At 30.6% G+C, this 19,459-nt stretch overlaps 1 protein-coding gene across 1 annotated transcript; it reads right to left on the bottom strand.

Annotated features, from left to right (window-relative positions):
• Positions 1-4,405: 4,405 nt before the first annotated feature.
• On the bottom strand, positions 4,406-5,369 carry BDCG_16671 (uncharacterized protein; the record flags this gene model as incomplete). Its single annotated transcript, XM_045425873.1, has 2 exons — positions 4,406-4,554; positions 5,309-5,369. The coding sequence occupies 2 exons, from the start codon at positions 5,367-5,369 to the stop codon at positions 4,406-4,408; spliced, it is 210 nt and encodes a 69-aa protein (XP_045280279.1).
• Between the last annotated feature and the right edge of the window lie 14,090 nt (positions 5,370-19,459).

Genomic DNA, 19,459 nt, shown 5'->3' with positions numbered 1-19,459 from the left:
ATACAGTTGAAAATGTCTGATATCTATCAAAGATTGATCTTCTCTCAGAATACTGACAGATCTGTGTAGATGAACTATCAGTTCTGTGAACTGTGTTTAATATACAATAAGAAAAGTTTGAATTTCTGATAATATCATTCAGTCTGATAAATGTATCTGTCATCTTTCAAATAATGATGAATACAATTCTTTATAAACAGAATGAAATCTCATATCTTATATATCTTGATAACATTCTAGTCTTTTCAAACTCATATAATGAATATCTGAAGCATCTCAATGAAGTGCTTACAACTCTGACAGAGTATAAGCTCTATATCAAATTAATTAAGTGTGTATTTGAAATGAAAGAGTTGAAGTTCATAGAATATATAGTGAGTGATGACTGTATACATCTCATTCTGAAGAAATTGAATGTTATAGTGAATTGACTGTGGCTGAGAAATATACATTATGTATAACAGTTTCTTGAGTTGATCTCATACTACTGTAGATTTATTAAGAATTTCATATGAATATCTGCATCACTCTCAGATCTCTTAAGAGAAATAAATACAAATCTGTGAAAGAAGAAGTTTCATTCAATCATCTGAAATACTGCATGTAAAGAGGCTTTTCTCACACTGAGAGAACATGTAATAACATTCTCAGTGCTTATTTAATCAGATTGTGATAAATCTTTCTACATTGAGATAAATGCATTTAAATGAGCTATTGAAGATACTCTTCTACAGATGAGTAAGAATAACAAGCTGCACTCAGTGATATATAATGATAGAAAACTATCAGATGCTAAGCTCAATTACTCAGTGTATGAAAAGAAATTGTTAGTAATCAAGCACATGCTGGCATTGTGAAATAGATATATCAACAATAAGTATATAATAATAATGATCATGAATTATAAAAGTCTCATCTATCTATAATTAATGATAAAACCTTTCACACACTTAGTATATTGAATCTCAGAGTTCTAAGCATACAATCTTCATATTAAATACTGAAAAGAATTAAACACTGTGATATCTGACACAATCAGTTGCAGATCTGATTTCATGAGTGAGAGTTCTGTGAATCAGATATAAGAGATATTCACATTAAATGTGCTGAGAGAATGCAAGGAATCAGAATGAGTGAACATCATGATCTCTTACTTAAAGAATGATAAGATATTGAATAACAAGTGTCTTGTGAAAGTAGTAGAAGAGATGCTTCTGAACTTCAAGCTGAGAAAATTGAAAAATAATATTATGCTTTATTGTGATCTAGAATATGCAGAAGCTCCCTATCTAGAATCTTTATTTAGACATGACTTGATGACTCATATATATAAGAAATTCAGTCACTTAGAAAGCTCTGAACTCATGAGTGTACTTGAATCAAGAGTATACTGATGAAGCATGACTGAGAACATTCAGATATACACTCACAAGTGTCTGAATTGTCAGGTCATGAAAGAATCTAAGAAAGTATTAGAATGTGAGAAAGTGCAATATCAGATAAAGTATATGATACAATCATTTAAATGATGAGAGATGAATCTCATAGACATATTACTGTGAATGTCAAATGAAAATTAATGAATAATCACTGCTATTGATTACACTACTGACTGGCCAGTCACAAAAGCAGTTTCAGAGATGATAGAGAAGATGATAGTGAAGTTTCTACACAATGAGATCTATATTAACTATGAAATACTGCATGAGATTCTAACTGATAACAGTGCAAACCTTGTGAGAGAAGTGATGAGATATTTTGTGAGCCAGTTACAGACAAGACATCATAGAACAATATCATATCATTCATGAATGAACAGAAAGATGAAATGCTTGAATGAAATCTTGAACAACATGCTGATGAAATATCTAGTGAGCAAGTCTATGAGACTATGAGATGAATATCTCAGGCAGATGCTATTGACCACACGGATTCAACAGCATGCAGTCTTCAAGTGTTCATCATTCTACCTGTTGTATGAATTGCATCCGCACATCCCGAAGAATGATTTGAAAAAGATGAGAGAGAGAGCAGTTGCGGACGCAGCAGAAACAGCAGTTGTGAATGCAGCAGAAACAGCAGTTGCAGACACAACAGTTGCAGACATGAAACCAAGATTGAAAGAGATCAGCTACACATGTGCAAAAGCTAATGAGTTACTCCTGAACTGAGCAATTCAATCAAAAAGAATATGAGACTCACTAGTTAAGGAATTAAGTCTCAAGATGAAAATGTGAGTTCTTATATATAATGAGAGTTCTGAGAAGTTTCAATCTAGATAATTTGAGTTATATAAAATACTCAAATCACATTCTCTGAGAATGTACACATTGAAAGAATCAGAGAGACAGGTCTTATGTAACTTAATCAATGATTTATAACTTATAAAAGTAAAGATGTAAGATCTGAGTGAATTATGATTATCTATAGCACTATTGTCAGTGTTGAAAAAGAAGAGACTTACAATTGAAAAGTCTTATAAAGTAAGAGAAATCATAGACACTTATAAATCAGATAATCTCACTTATTTCAATCTTTTCACAATTATAAGAAAAGAATGAGAAGAAATGAAGAAATCAGATGAATATCATACTTCAATAAGTGATAAGACTGTAGCTGATTGTATAATAATGTGCTGCAGATAGTGAACACAACATGACAAAGAGCACTCTCAAAGTGACAGACTTACACATGAGTCAGGTCACAGAAGAAAAAAGAATTCAGAGTTGAATTCAACTGTTTACATCAGTTCAATCACAGAGATCACAGAGAATAAACTATCTGAAACATTCATAGATACATAGAACTAAGTCATCTCAATTTCTGAGAATGCTTAGAGATCAGATGAGATTAGTTTTGATAAGCTGTTCACTGTAGTGATCTAAGCAGGTGAAGAGAGACAGTATAATGTATGAGATAGAATTACAAAAGATGAAAGCTGTCAAATCTAGTCACTGAACACTGTATTATATAGAGGTTGTGTAAGAGTAGTGGCTAGCAGATAAAGAAAAAGTGTAAGAAAAGAGATGATGAATTGATCATCAATTATAAGAGTCAGCTGTAAAAGATAAATGTTATTATACATATCTCATTCATTTTCATATATCACATGTTTAATCTATTTTCAACACCACATCATCTGAAAAATATCAAAAACAAAGAAAATCTCAAAACTCAAGATCTGTAAGGGATTTGAGAGCTGCAAGCTGCTCTTATAACAATGTCATACACATCTCTGATTTCTCTACTGCTCTATATATGACATTAATGTCATTTATTGCTAGACTGACCGTGTGACCGTGTCTAGGACCAGGACCAGAATTTTTGATAGTTTCATTGCCAATTCGACAGATCTCATTACACGGTTCTAACATTAAATAGTAGTCTCATACTGTCCCAGTGAGACTTACTGTCTGCTCTTGTCACATTTTTCAAATGGGACCATGATTTCCACTTCTCAATTTAAATTATTTTTATTGCTTTAAATGACTTTAAATCTCATTTGAGTGTTACCAAAAAGTGTTACTTTTAAAAAAATTAAAAATAGTCTAAAAAAAACCTTAAAATGTCTAAAAATAGTAACTTTATGCCAAGAATAAGACTAAATGGGATCAAATGAGACCACTTTCTCATTTCTTTCAAGTCATGGTTTCATTTTGAGATCTGATATATAGTCACTTTATATGTTTATTTAATGATTAGTCCCAGCGGGATTCACGCCAAGAAATGTATGGGACCAGACCAAATGGAATCAAACGTGAAATTCATGATCCCAGCGGCCAGTCTATTTATTGCAAGATTGGCTGAAATGTGAATATAGAAATGTGTACGCATATGTGTAGAGAAATTGAAGAAGAGTGCAGGACTCACAGAATCAGAAGTCAGAGCAGAGAGAACAGAGACAGAAGAAATGAAAGAAAGAGACACAGAACTGAATAAATAATGAGAGTCATCTGAAGCTGAACACTTATGATCTGATGTGTACACAACCTTCTCTGCAGAGAAGAAAGAGAAAGTGATAGAAGAAGCTTAAGAGTGAAAGAGAGTAGTCTCAGCAGTGTTATCATCTTCAATTAAAATGATCTCTGATGCTGGAGCAACTAAGAACTATTGTTAGTGTATGAAACTGCAAAAAGCAGAGATAACAATTACTGAATGAACATCTGCTGATCTTAGAATTGTACACACAATTACAACATGCATGAGGCTTCTCAGGAAGAGAGAGAGAAACACAGAGAAATACAGAAAGTAGAATGCAGTGTATAAACAGCTCATTCTCATAATAATATTTCAGACAAGGTGTATGAGCCTCACATCTGCAGGTGTAAAAGAGCATGATATTCATGTTTCTGTTTCTGAAAACATGAATATTCTTCACCTGCATCATGAAGTCAGATGACAAATGTCAGAGAATAGACTGATACAGATTAATCATACTGAAGATATTCATTAGAGCAGATGTATTCACAATATTGAATTTAATGATTGTGAAAAGTTTCTTAATATCTGTGAATGTCATGACTTCATGCATAATAAAACCCATAATGATTTCCTCTAAGAATAGGAAAATCAGTGTTAGAAAGAAAAGATAAAAAGAAAAAGACTTACAATCTCAACACTGTTGAGAGAGAAAGTGATTCTCTGAAATGAATGAACAATTGTTTCATTATAAATATTTAAAATAAATATAATAATCAGCATTCACAACTGAGCTTCAGATAGTCATGTTATATACTGTCTTTATACAATAAATTGTTCTAGAGGTTGGCAAGAAGGACGGGAGTATACACACTGAGAAATGTGATTCACTGAGCCTATACAACATCTTCTTGAAACAGGAAGAGCTGATAATGAAAGCAGAGACAGCAAAACCAGAGGTCATGAGAACAGGGGTAGCAGAAGCGGGAGAACCAGACACAGAGACAGGTGTAGAAGATTGAGAAGAAGTGACAGAGAAAGAAACAGAGAAAGCAGAGAGAGATGCAGAAGACTCAGTCATACATGACATGAGTAATTTCTTCATTATCACATTCTTTAAGTTCTGAATCAATGATTCAACATTGAGTTCACTATTATCAGCAGATACAGATCTGTCAATGTGTGAAAATTCCATGTGAATAAAGACAACATATCAGCATCTGCATTCACACAAAATTGTGTCAGAAAACATGATCAGAAACTCACTGAGAAGGAAATAGTTGAGAATATATGAGAAGATGAAGAAGATATGTCATTCATGATAGTATATTCTGGTGATTGTTAGAAGATAAATAAGTTCTGATCATATTTCACAATGTGTTACACTTACTGCTAATGAACTGTCTGATATGAGTACTATGAGAACACTTGTTGTGAGAATGAAGAGCCATTGTCAGAAATGCATATAATGTGATAGATGAACAGATGAAAAGAGTTGAACAGAAGAAGAAGTAGAAATCTTGAAAGAGATAATAACATTTAATGATAATAATGATGAAGATGATGATTGAAGAATAAGAAAAGTTAGTGAATAAGTAATATAATATAGTGAAAGTTTCTTTGTGAGAGTGTATACAGAATGCTAGCTGAATCAGAAATAGATCACACAATTGTGAAACACTAGTGACAAGCTAATCCGCATGAAGCTAGAATGTATGACATGATCATATGAGTGTGACCAAATCTGATGAGAGAGAATGTGATTTGAAAGAATGTACAACTGTCAGATAATAACACAGCTGCTTCTGAACTACTAGTGTATAAATGTAAAGAGGGTCATAGCAGCCACTAATTAATTTAGCATATGATATTACAATATATAAGAAGCCGGCGTACGCCTGTAATTGTACGCTGACTTAAGCAATCTTTGAATCACAACTCTTCACTATCTTCTTTTTCAATCTCTCACAGACAGTATTATTCATATTATTTCTATACTTAGTTCAGTCTAAATCTATTAGAAGTGTTACTTAAAATTGTTATTATTCTACTCTCTTACAGAGTCTTTTCAAGACATTATAATATGTCTTACAATCTGTCTCTCTGTACTTGAACATCTTCTTCTTCTCTCTCTTCAATCTGTGACAGTACTTACATGCCTTGATAATTCACAGAACTGCAGAATATTTGAAGAGAAATAACATAATTGATTTTAATAAGTGTTGAGAGAGAGGTGAAGACAGGCAATGATATAATAATAATACTGATAATAATAATAATGATGATAATAATGATGATGATGATAATGATAATAATAATAATGATGAAAGAAAAAGTGCATCAGAATATATTATTAACTTATTAAATATAAAGAGATAAAGAAACTATTAACAGCTTTCAGAGATGTACAGAAACAGCTACAGTGTTACATAGTAACATTATCTTCATTCAATGCATACACTATTGATATTCTTTGTATACATTTATTATATAATCTATATCAGAGATACATGCAGAAAACAGATCTTTATTACTAGAGAGAATGATTGCAGTGATTTTCTGTTTTCATATTATAAAGATAAGTTATTCTCGCCTCAGTGACTGAATGATTAATGCGGTCACTCAGTAGCATATTGACATGGGAAATCAAGGCATGTGAGTTCGAAACCTGCAGGGAATATATTAAATCCGGAACTCAAGCACCTCAGGTTTCTAATAAATACAGAGATGTATAAATCACTTCAATAAAATCACTCTATATTCCTGAGCTGAGAAGTTATTATTGCATGTATCTAATTGTCACTTCTTTGTATTTCCTATGTTCTTATTATCTTAGCATGATCTCAACACCTGTATTTCCTTTTATATAATCAACACTTGACCTGTATTTAACATCACACAAGAACTCATTATAAGCTCCGCTTGCATATGAGTATAATGAAAGAATAATAATAATAATAATAATAATAATAATAAGTTATTCTCATTTCTTTCTTCTCTCTTTTCTCTTCTTCTTCAACTCATCACTAAGTTCAAGCTAATATGAAAACTATTAAAACACTCTTAGAAATTCTTAAATTGAAGAGTATAGACTAATCAAATTTTAAATATAGATGAATTAAATTATATTCAATAATACTAATTATTCATTCTCTTCTTAATAAAATAACAGTTGTGTCTTTTTCTCTCTTCTCAAACAAAACATAATCTATGAAAAGTAAGTATTATGTCAGACTATAATAATCAACACAGTCTCAGTATATAGAACTGTATACATACAGTGTATACTGAACTGAGAGACTGTATAAGTTGTAAATTAATAACAGTATCTCAGAGAGAGCTGTGCAGTATAAGAAAGCTGCAACACTTAATTATATATACAGAGAGTGAATTACTGCAGTAAGTATATATATATTGTATAAAAGTAATGCTTTTTAATAATACTCAGTCTCTGATATTATAAAAATAGAGTCTCTCTATGAGATCTGTTTTTATCAGAAGTTAGAAAATCTTATATTTCTCAAGATTATCTTCACATATCTTATCTGTGAAATTAATAAGAGAAATCATTGATTTCAGTATTCTGTTCTTGATATTATTCAAGTGATAGCAGAGTTCATTCTGATCATACTTTTTAAGTTTATATTTTCTAATTATTCATATTTATACAGATATATACAGATTATTTATTAGATAATATTAAGATAATAACTTATCACAGCTAGACTGGCCGCCGGGACCATGAATTTCACGTTTGATCTCATTTGATCTGATCCCATACATTTCTTGGCGTGAATCCCGCTGGGACTGGCTATTAAAAAAACATGCAAAGTGACTATATATCAGATCTTAAAATGAGACCATGACTTGAAAAAAATGAGAAAGTGATCTCATTTGATCTCATTTAGTCCCATTCTTGGCATAAAGTTACTATTTTTAGACATTTTAAGGTTTTTTTTAGACTATTTTTAATTTTTTAAAAAGTAATGCTTTTTGGTAACACTCAAATGAGATTTAAAGTCATTTAAAGCAATAAAAATAATTTAAATTGAGAAGTGGAAATCATGGTCTCATTTGGAAAATGTGACAAGAGTAGACAGTAAGTCCCACTGAGACAGTATGAGACTACTATCTAATGTTAAAACCGTGTAATGGGTAGACTGGCCGCCGGGACCATGAATTTCACGTTTGGTCCCATTTGATCTGATCCCATACATTTCTTGGCGTGAATCCCGCTGGGACTGGCTATTAAAAAAACATGCAAAGTGACTATATATCAGATCTCAAAATGAAACCATAACTTGAAAAAAATGAGAAAGTGGTCCCATTTGATCTCATTTAGTCTCATTCTTGGCATAAAGTTACTATTTTTAGACATTTTAAGGTTTTTTTTAGACTATTTTTAATTTTTTAAAAAGTAACGCTTTTTGATAACACTCAAATGAGATTTAAAGTTATTTAAAGCAATAAAAATAATTTAAATTGAGAAGTGAAAATCATGGTCTCATTTGGAAAATGTGATAAGAGTAGACAGTAAGTCTCACTGAGACAGTATGAGACTACTATCTAATGTTAGAACTGTGTAATGGGATCTGTCGAATTGACAATGGAACTATCAAAAATTCTGGTCCTGGTCTCAGACACGGTCACACGGTCAGTCTAGTAATGAGATCAGTTGAATTGGTAATGAAACTATCAAAAAATCTGGTCCTGGTTCCAGACACGGTCACACAGTCAGTCTAATCACAGCTGTGTTACTCTCACTGTAAGAGATATATAGTTGATAATAAACATTATAAAAACTCTGAGAAGTAAGTATTTTAAAAGTGCTGTGACTCTGCAATCTTCATTTTTTTTATTTTTATTTTTTATTTTTTTATTTTTATTTTTTTTTTTTTTATTTTTATTTTTTTTTTCTTTTTTTATTGTGATTTTTTCTTGTTTTTGTTTTATTTTTTGTTTTTTGTTTTTTTTTTATATTTTATATTTTTTTCATAATTAAAATTATATGAATTATAATCTATATTCAGAAAAGTAATAATATTTAATAATACTCTCTATTGAATTTTTAACAAATGAGCACTATGTTATAATATTATGTAAGTGAGAAATGATTTCATAATCTCATTTAATGTTATTCTTAATAATGAAATCAGAATGAAAATGTAACTAAGAATTCAAATATATTCTTTATCTGAGACTAGATTTTTATTTGAAAAGTGAATCTGAGACCTTTAATATTTGAAATAACATGATTTGAAATCAATGTAATGAATATAAATTATGATCAGAAGTAATGCTTTTAAGCAACATGATAACTGTAAAGTTTGATTCTGATCTCAGACACGGTTACATGATCAGTCTACTCAGCTATAACTATAGAGAGTATCAAGATATCTGTTAAAGAAGTGAATATGCTGCTAAGCAGCATCTGTTACATTTCAAAATTGAAAGTGAACCTTATGAGCATGAGTAAGCTCATACATCAAGGTTATACCTTCAAACAACTGGCATATGAAAATAATCATGCTATATTACTTATGTCTTCTAATAGAATGTTCTCATTTACTGCAAGATTGAATGATAAGAATATCTATGAGATAGAAAAGTCAGTTATATACAGAGACTTAATCTGATTCACTATACTTAATGATGATTTTGAACCTGTAAATACACTGCAGATAAAGAGTAATGATGCAATATTAACACTATCTGATAAGAATGACACAAAGATTGTGAAACTTATAATGATGCAATGGCATCAAAAGCTAGAACATCTGAATTCTGTGAATATTATGAAAATGACAGCAGATTCACATCTGAGAATGAGAATTATAGGTCAACAAGCTTTACTATTTTACAAAATCTGTGTCTAAGTAAAAATGACACATTCAATCTTTGCATCTATGACATAAGCTATCAAATCAGAAATGAGATTCTTCATTTACTTAGCAGAGAATGGAAAAACACTTTTTAATGAGAATGATATACTCACTAGAAGAGATGCAAGCTATTGATTAGAAATCACAGATAACACAACCTGCTATATATGAGTGATTTTAATAATGTCAAAAGAGAAATCTACTGTGAGATTAATGAATTTCATTGCAGATATTGAGATAACTATATAATATCAAGTTGAAATTCTACACTGAGACAGTGAAGAGGAATTCAAAGGTCAAGACCTTAAGACCTACTGTCAGAGTAAAGAAATAGTATATGAAATGACTATCTCTGACACACTGCAATTGAATAGTCTCATGAAACATGTTAATTATATTGTAGCTGAGAAGATGAGAAGCTTGCTATTTAATAGTTAGCTGGTGAAAGAGCTCTGAAGTGAGGCAATACAAGCTGTGATTATGATAATCAACACATTCTCAACATCAATGAAGATATTTGAATGTAAGAAAGAAACATCACTTATATCTTTTACAGCTTGAACTGACATGCAATCTTCTGTTTATTGAATGCAGAGATGAGAGTGCAAGATCTATAAGAACAATTTAAAAGTATTGAATGAGCTTGCAGATAGAACTGATAGTAAGAAATAATAGCTGATTGAATATTAAGAATTACATCAATATCATATGTGAGATTCTGTTATATATTGTCTTGAGATTAGACTGACCGTGTGACCGTGTCTGGGACCAGGACCAGATTTTTTGATAGTCTCATTACCAATTCGACTGATCTCATTACACAGTTTTAACATTAGATAGTAGTTTCATACTGTCTCAGTGAGACTTACTGTCTACTCTTGTCACATTTTTCAAATGAAATCATGATTTTCACTTCTCAATTTAAATTATTTTTATTGCTTTAAATGACTTTAAATCTTATTTGAGTGTTATCAAAAAGCATTACTTTTTAAAAAATTAAAAATAGTCTAAAAAAAACCTTAAAATGTCTAAAAATAGTAACTTTATGCCAAGAATGAGACTAAATGGGACCAAATGGAACCACTTTCTCATTTTTTTCAAGTCATGGTTTCATTTTAAGATCTGATATATAGTCACTTTACCTGTTTTTTTGATAGCCAGTCCTAGCGGGATTCACGCCAAGAAATGTATGGGACCAGACCAAATGAGAGCAAACGTGAAATTCATGGTTCCGGCGGCCAGTCTACTTGAGATTGCACAAGATATCATATTTAATGAAGCTCTTTACATGAGTGCAAATACATCTGTAAATACAATGAGAGAATTCAATGAATTGTCTAATAAATTGAACATTCTGAATGTCAGAGAGAGATAATAATACTGTCTTCTAAGAAAACTTATAAAGAAAAAGTCAGATGTTTTAAAGATAATTACTAATAAGAACTTAGAGAGTGTAATTAATTCAATCTATCTTCTAGATAATAAGACACAGCTTATCATGAATAAAGACTCTGAAGACTCTATTAATGAGAAAGATTCTATTCTAAGTATTCTGACAGACTGATTAACTACACTGATGAAAGTCAAGAGAAGCTCAGACTGAGACTATTAATATGAGACAATAAAAAAGAAGATTAAGATATTTGAATAGAAGAGAATATATATTATCATTGAGAAGGCTCTGAAAATGAATATTCTTACAGACAAATGAATATATAATCAGAAATTCAATAATAAGAGAGAAATCATTCATTTTAAAGCTTACTAAGTGATTAGAGAGTTCTTACAACAGCAGAGTATTCAGTATATAAGATTGTATACTGCAGTGATATTAGAATCTATATCACACAGTCTATTCACTATATCAACTATCAAAGAATGAAAGATTAAATCAATTAACTATATATTCATATTTTTGAATAGTATATTATCTCAGAATGAGATGATCTATATACAACTGCTCACAGATATTAAGTATAACAGAAGAGACTTGATAAGATTACTCTGTCAGAGTCTATATAAAATGAAGCAAGCTGTAAGAGTATAATATTTCCTTATAACAGAGCATCTGACTACATTGAAATTCAAGATATTATTCTATAATAGCAGATTTCTATATCACTCTGTTCACAAGATCTATCTGATATTGCATATTGATAATTATCAGATGACAGAATCTCAAGAACAGTAATTAAACTGAGTATTGAAGAAGATTGTAAAGAGATTTAAGATAAAGAATATTAAAGAGACTAAGTCATATCTTGAGATAAAGATTAAATATCAGAGAAATAATAATCTAGTGATTACACAGAGCTGTTATATTGAGAAGATTCTTGAAGATTTTAACATGAATAAGATAAATTCAGCTGACACTCTGATAATGACTGATATATAACTGAAATTCTCACCTGATAAGAGAGAGAGATTGAATAATGACTTTACAGCTATAAGATATTGTCAAGAATTGAAATCATTACAATATTTAATCTCAAGCAGTCAGCTAGATCTGATATTCACAGTTAACTATCTCTCATATTTTAACTTATATCTGTACAAGGTATGTTGAGCAGTGTTGAAGCATGTTCTATATTATGTCAAGAAGATGAAAAATTATAAAATATTATACAGAAAGAAGATCAGTGATATGAGTCTGAGTTCTGTAACATACTATGATTCAGACTGAGCAGAGATAGATTCTTAATACAAATTAACTACTAACTATATTATATTGATTAATAGATCACTGATCTCATTATTATTATTATTATTATTATTCTTTCATTATACTCATATGCAAGCGGAGCTTATGATGAGTCCTTGCATGATGTTAAATACAGGCCAAGTGTTGATTATACAGGAGGAAATACAGGTGTTGAGACCACGCCAAGATAACAAGAACATAGGAAATACAAAAGAGTGACAATTAGATACATGCAATAATAACTTCCCAGCCCAGGAACATAGAGCGATTTTATTGAAGCGATTTGTACACCTCTGTATTTATTAGAAATCTGAGGTGCTTGAGTTCCGGATTTAATGTATCCCCTGCGGGTTTCAAACCCACACACCTTGGTTTCCCACGCCAAGGCGCTACCAGGTGGCTGCATTAATCATTCGGTCACTGAGGCATCACTGATCTCATAATAGTTACAGAGATAGATATCTATCATCAAATCAATCACAGAAGCTTAATATATTGCAGCTAGTAAGACAGCTTGTAAGATAATCTAGTTAAATAATATGTTATATAACACTGAGTTGATGAATGATAAAAAAGTGAAAATATACTCATATCTATAAGTTGATAATAAGGGAGCAATTGATTTAGCAAAGAAGGAATTCTTAATATAAAGATCACATTACATTGAGATTAGATATCATATTCTCTGTGATTTGATTGAAAAAGGAGAAATCATGATGAAACATATTGATTTTATAGTGAACATAGCTGATGAGCTCACCAAGCTACTGATGAAGCCTGTATTTGAAGAATTTGTCAAGAGGATTAGCATTCAGAAAATTGAGAAGAAGAAATGATTGAATGATAATGATGATACAGCAGATCAATGAATTTTGCATGTATTTCTTGATTTTTACAGTTATTGCTGTACAGACATCTTTTCTAATGAGGAAATCAGAGTCTGATTCATATAATTAATTATTATTGCATTTTTGAAAGATTTGAGAATGAGAGAGGCCCCGGGTAACGGCTTATTATAGGCCACAGTGAAGTATCTTGAAGAATAACATTGTTATGTTGTAATTTAACTACGCGAGTTACACTAAATGAATAGATTGGTGTAGCATGTGACTAGAGTAGATGTAGTAATCACTAACACTCTCTCTTGCTACACTATGATCTATAATAAGCCGTCACTCGAGGCCTCTCTCATTCTCAAATCTTTCAAAAATGCAATAATAATTAATTACATTAATTGAATTCTGATTTTCTTATTAGAAAAGGTATCTGTACAGTAATACCTGTAAAAATCAAGAAATACATGCAAAATTCACTGATTCACTGTATTATTATTATCATTCAATCATTTCTTTCTGATCTCTTTCAAATCAATTCTTTTAATAAAATCTTCAAACACAGGCTTCATCAGTGGCTTGATGAGCCTGTCAGCTATGTTCACTGTAGAACTAACATATTTCATCATGATTTCCTCTTTTTCAATCAAATTGTGAAGAATATAATATCTAATCTTAATATGATATGACCTTCATATTAAGAATTCTCCCTTTGCTAGATTGATTGCTCTCTTATTATTAACTCATAGATGTGAGCATATTTTTGCTTTTCTATCATTCATCAATTCAGTATTATATAACATATCATTCAATCAGATTATCTCATAAGCTGTCTCACTAGCTGCAATATACTCAGCTTTCATGATTGATTTAGTAATAGATGTCTGTCTCTGTGACTGTCATGAGATTGATGACCTGTTAATCAATATAACATAGTCAGTAGTTGATTTGTATTAAGAATTCACCCCTGCTCAGTCTGAATCACAGTATGTCACAGAACTCAGGCCATCTTCTATCTCCTTCTTGTACAATATGCCATGGTTTTACATCTTCTTGATATAATGTAGAACATGCTTCAATGCTGCTCAACATGCTTTGTATGAATGTGAGTTAAAATGTGAGAGATAGTTGACTGTGAACACCAGATCTGATCAACTGCTTAAGATTAAATACTGCAATGATCTCAATTCTTGATGATATCTTATAGTTATAAAGTCATCATTCAATTTATCATTCTTATCAGGTGAAAATTTCAGTTGTATGTCTGTTATCATAGAGGTCCCTGCAGGATTCACCTTATTCATGCTGAAATCTTCAAGAATCTTCTCAATATAACATCTCTGTGTAATCACTAGATCATTATTTCTCTGGCATTTGATCTTCATTCTCAGATAAGGTTTATTCTGTTCAACTTCTTTTGTCTCAAATCTTTTTCTGATTTTTATCAAATTTCACTCAATTTCACTCTCTTCAGACTCTGTGATTCAACAGTTATTAATATATAGTGTCAAGAATAACTTGTAAATTGAATGATAAAGGAATTCATTATCATATAATAAGGTCTTGAATTCTAGATTCATTAAGTGTTCTATTGTAAGAAAATATCATGTTCTTACTATCTGTTTCATTCTGTATAAGCTCTGATATACAATCCCTACTAATTCATCATGACTGTGCTTGATCTCTGTGAGTAGTTGTATAAATATCATCCCATTCTGAGGCAATACCTCATTTAAAAATGCAGATACATAGTCAATTGATCTGACTTTTCAACCTCTTGCTATTAATATAGTGAATAAGCTCTGTGACATAGATTCAGATACTACTACTGCATATGACTTATTATAATGAATATCTTATTATTGTAGAAATTCTCTAATCACTCAATGAGCTCTAAAGTGAATGATTTCATCCTTGTTATTCAACTTCTGATTGTACACTGATTTGTCTGTAAGAATGTTCATTTTCAGAGCCTTTTTAATAATAATATATATCTTCTTTCATTCAAAAGTTTTCACTTTCTTTCTCATTGCCTGGTGTCAATATTCCCAGTCATGGCTTCTTTTAGTCTCTGTCAGTTAGACTGGCCGCTGGGACCATGAATTTCACGTTTGGTCTCATTTGGTCTGGTCCCATACATTTCTTAGCGTGAATCCCGCTGGGACTGGCTATCAAAAAAACATGCAAAGTGACTATATATCAGATTTTAAAATGGGACCATGACTTGAAAAAAATGAGAAAGTGATCCCATTTGGTCTCATTTAGTCTCATTCTTGACATAAAGTTACTATTTTTAGACATTTTAAGGTTTTTTTTAGACTATTTTTAATTTTTTAAAAAGTAACGCTTTTTGGTAATGCTCAAATGAGATTTAAAGTCATTTAAAGCAATAAAAATAATTTAAATTGAGAAGTGGAAATCATGGTCTCATTTGGAAAATGTGACAAGAGTAGACAGTAAGTCTCACTGAGACAGTATAAGACTACTATCTAATGTTAAAACCGTGTAATGGGATCAGTTATTATTATTATTATTATTATTCTTCAATTATAGATGTATGCAGTCAGAGACTATGACATCTACCTGAGAACTTTAGTTCTCAGGGTTTTTTCTATGTCTGTAAAGTTACCTATTGTACATTCATCAATTTCAGATATGCAAAATCAGAAAATTCCAGCTCAGAATACAAAAACTGTTCACAAATTGCAGTGTTTTAACATCTTATGATACTTTGAAACCATTTGACAATATCATGACAAAAGAAAAGAGAGAAAGAACACAGTCTCAAAGATAGACACATTAAATAGATAGATAGAAAGAAACTGAAAGAAAAAGATACAGAAAAAGATAAAGTAAAGAGAGACTATAACAAAACAAATTATTAAAAGAGAGTGTATAGCTGTTTTAACAGACTATATCTGATTGATTTCCTTCTCTTCATATTCAGATAATTCTGAATTTAGCCATTTTCTTGTAGCTGCTTGAGTTTCTGATAGAAAGTCTATTAAGTATTTAATTCCTATCTCAGTTGAGAATAAGAATCTCATATTTAATTGATTTAGATCATACTTCTCTTTCAATCTGACTCTGAGACTATTGTATAATACACAGTGCATTATAATAGACTCAGGATTCTCATTTGTATTGCAGAATGAGCATTCTATTGAGTCAAATCTATCATCAAATCTTTGTATATAAGATTTGAAATAGCCATGTTCTAGTTTCAGCTGTATTATAGATGAGAATATTTTCTTTTTACATTTAATTGAACAAGATTTTCACTTGGGTTTTGTTTCAAATCTTGAATAATGTATACTCTTCTTTTGTTTCTGCCAGCTTTCATTTCACTTATCTAAACAAGATTCTTTTATTTTTCTCTTTATAAAAGACCAGGACATAATTTTTTGAATAGATCTGCTTAATTCTGCACCCTTTTTTACAGCTGAATCAGCCAATTCATTGCCATGAATATTCATATGAGCAGGAACTTAGTGTAGATAAATTCTCAGCTTTGATGTTCTTCTCTTTTGAATTTTTAAAACAGAGTTTAAGATCAGTTCAAGATTCATTTGATCATTATGAATCTGACTATTTCTAAGTCTTTTTAAAGCAGCTTGACTATCAGAGAATATTCATGTCTCTTTCAAACAATTTCCTCTTTTATGAGATTTTATTTCAATGAGTTTGAAAGCTTTCACTATTACAAATAGTTCAGTATCAAAGACTTCACATTCAGAGCCTAGATTCCAGAAATCTGAGATAAAATTAATATTATCTTCAGTATAAGCAATGCCTGCGCCTAATCTATTCAATTTCTCATTTTTTGAGTCATCTGAATAAATCAGAATAGAGTCTTTTATATTGATTGTAGAAATTCTCTTCAAATGCTGTTCATATTCTTTCTCTTTTGATAGTTCACTTATTTGTAAGTCTATAAGAGATTCAAGCTTTTTTCTCCAGGAAGATAACTTCTCATGATCAACTTTTTCAACATTTAAAGAAGAAAATTGATTTTTAATCAGAGAGTATAGTCTGTACAGTTGAGAAGACATTTTCTTTGAGGAATTATTTTCATTTCAATCAAGAAATCTATTCCAATCCAGTTCATTTCCAGAGTTAATTGATAGAAATGAAGAAGAGACTCTTTCTCTGATTATATGATTTGAGCTCATCTTTACAACTCTCAGAGTATAGTTCATACAGGCCTTTTTAAATCTAATAGCAGGAGGAGGAATTGAAGCTTCAATTTCCATTGCTTTAATAGAAGATGATTTGAATGCTCTCAGAATTCTTCTCAAGGCTCTGTTTTGCAGACTTTGAAAGAGTTCAGTGAAATTGTCTTGATTATTTCATCAAACTTGAACTTCATAATTAGCTACTGATGTAATACAGGCTATATATAACTGTCTCATAGTCTGGAAGGATAGACCTCTCTCTGTATTTGATAGTCTGATTATGTTATTCAATAGTCTTTCTGCCTTGACAGTTCTTTGTTGAATGTGATATTTAAAATTCAACTTGGAGTTTAATCATACTCCTAATCATTTGACATTTACACTGAGTTTAATCTCTCTATTTAAAAGAGTTAGAGATAGTTCTTTCTCATTGAATCTAGAAAAGAAATGAATTAACTCAGTTTTATTCATATCAAATTGAATTTGATTAATATCTGCTCTAACAAAGATTTCCTTTGCAGCTTCTTCAATTACTTTCAAATTCTCTTTGATAGTTTTTGAGCTGTAGACTAGACCAATATCATTCATATAACTCAGAGATCACACTATTCTCATATTTCTATTCTTGAATAGATATGCAGTGTATATTGTAAATAAAATGAGTGAGATTGAAGATCTCTGTGATACTTCTATTTTTATCTCAGTCTTGTCTTATTTCATTTCATCAAAGAAGAGTTGTATAATTCTTTTAGATATAAAACAGTTAACTCATTTTATTAGAGAAAGTGACAGTTTTAATATCTTCAATGTCTGAATTAACTTTGACTTTGAAACATGATCAAATGCTTCTTTTATATCAATAAACACTGCAGTTGAGACCAGACCCTCATGCTTTGCTATTTGAATATCATGAACAACTGAGAGAACAGTGTCAATTACAGAACACTGTTTTCTATCTCTCATTTGTTCACTGAATAAAAGAGAATCATCTATAGAGCTTATAAAAGATAGTTGAGTAGCTATTATCTTTTCTAAAACCTTTCCTAGGCAGTTCAATAGAGATATTACTCTATATGACTTAGAAATTGAAGTTTTTCTATTAGGTTTTGCAAGAATCACTCCAGTGGCTTCTCTCCAGCATTCAGAATGATATTCATTTTTCAAGAGATTGAAAAAGAGCTCAAAATATTCATTCTTTAAGTAGGAATATGTATTTTGAATAATCAAGTGATTAATTGAATCAGGATCTGCAGCAGTTTTAACAGAACTTGAGAAGATAGCTGACTCTAATTCATCTTGTGTAAGATCAGGCCATTCTCAGTCATTTTCATCAATGTAGTTGAGAAGTGATATATTCTTCTCCTCTGAATCCAAATCTGAATCTGGTGAGTTCTGAAAGAGAATTCTCATGAAAGCTTGACATTTTTTCTCAAAAGAGTTTGCTGTATATGATTCATTCTGAAACTCATATTCTAGAGCTGGAAGTTTTGCTACACTTCTTGTTTTAGTATAGTTAAAAGCTTTAAAAACTTTCTTCTCTTATGCTTCTTCAAGAAATTTATTTCAGCAGTCTGTTTTAGCTCTTTTAATATCTGAAAAATATTCATTTCTAACAGCTTTGAACTCTTCATCAGATATTACATCATTCTTTCAATCTCTTCTAGCAGTAGCTAATTCTTTTCTTTTAGATGAGATATTCTCATTCTATCAAGGTTTTGAATACTCAGAAGATTTTCTTCTTGAAATATTATCTCTAACACTTGTTAGAATAATAGATGTAATAAGCATCACTCTATTCTCAAGCATTTCATTTGAGATATCTTGACCAGAATTTCAATATAGCTCATTCTGCCTTTCAGATTTTAACAGTTTTATACTTTCTTCAACTGCTTTTCAATCAGCTTTATCAAAGTTAAACTGATTAGAGAGAAGAGGATTTTCACTCATTTA

This window comes from Blastomyces dermatitidis, assembly GCF_000003525.1.
Source record: "Blastomyces dermatitidis ER-3 genomic scaffold supercont1.3, whole genome shotgun sequence".
Lineage (NCBI taxonomy): Eukaryota > Fungi > Ascomycota > Eurotiomycetes > Onygenales > Ajellomycetaceae > Blastomyces > Blastomyces dermatitidis.
This window is presented reverse-complemented; position numbering and strand designations above follow the sequence as displayed.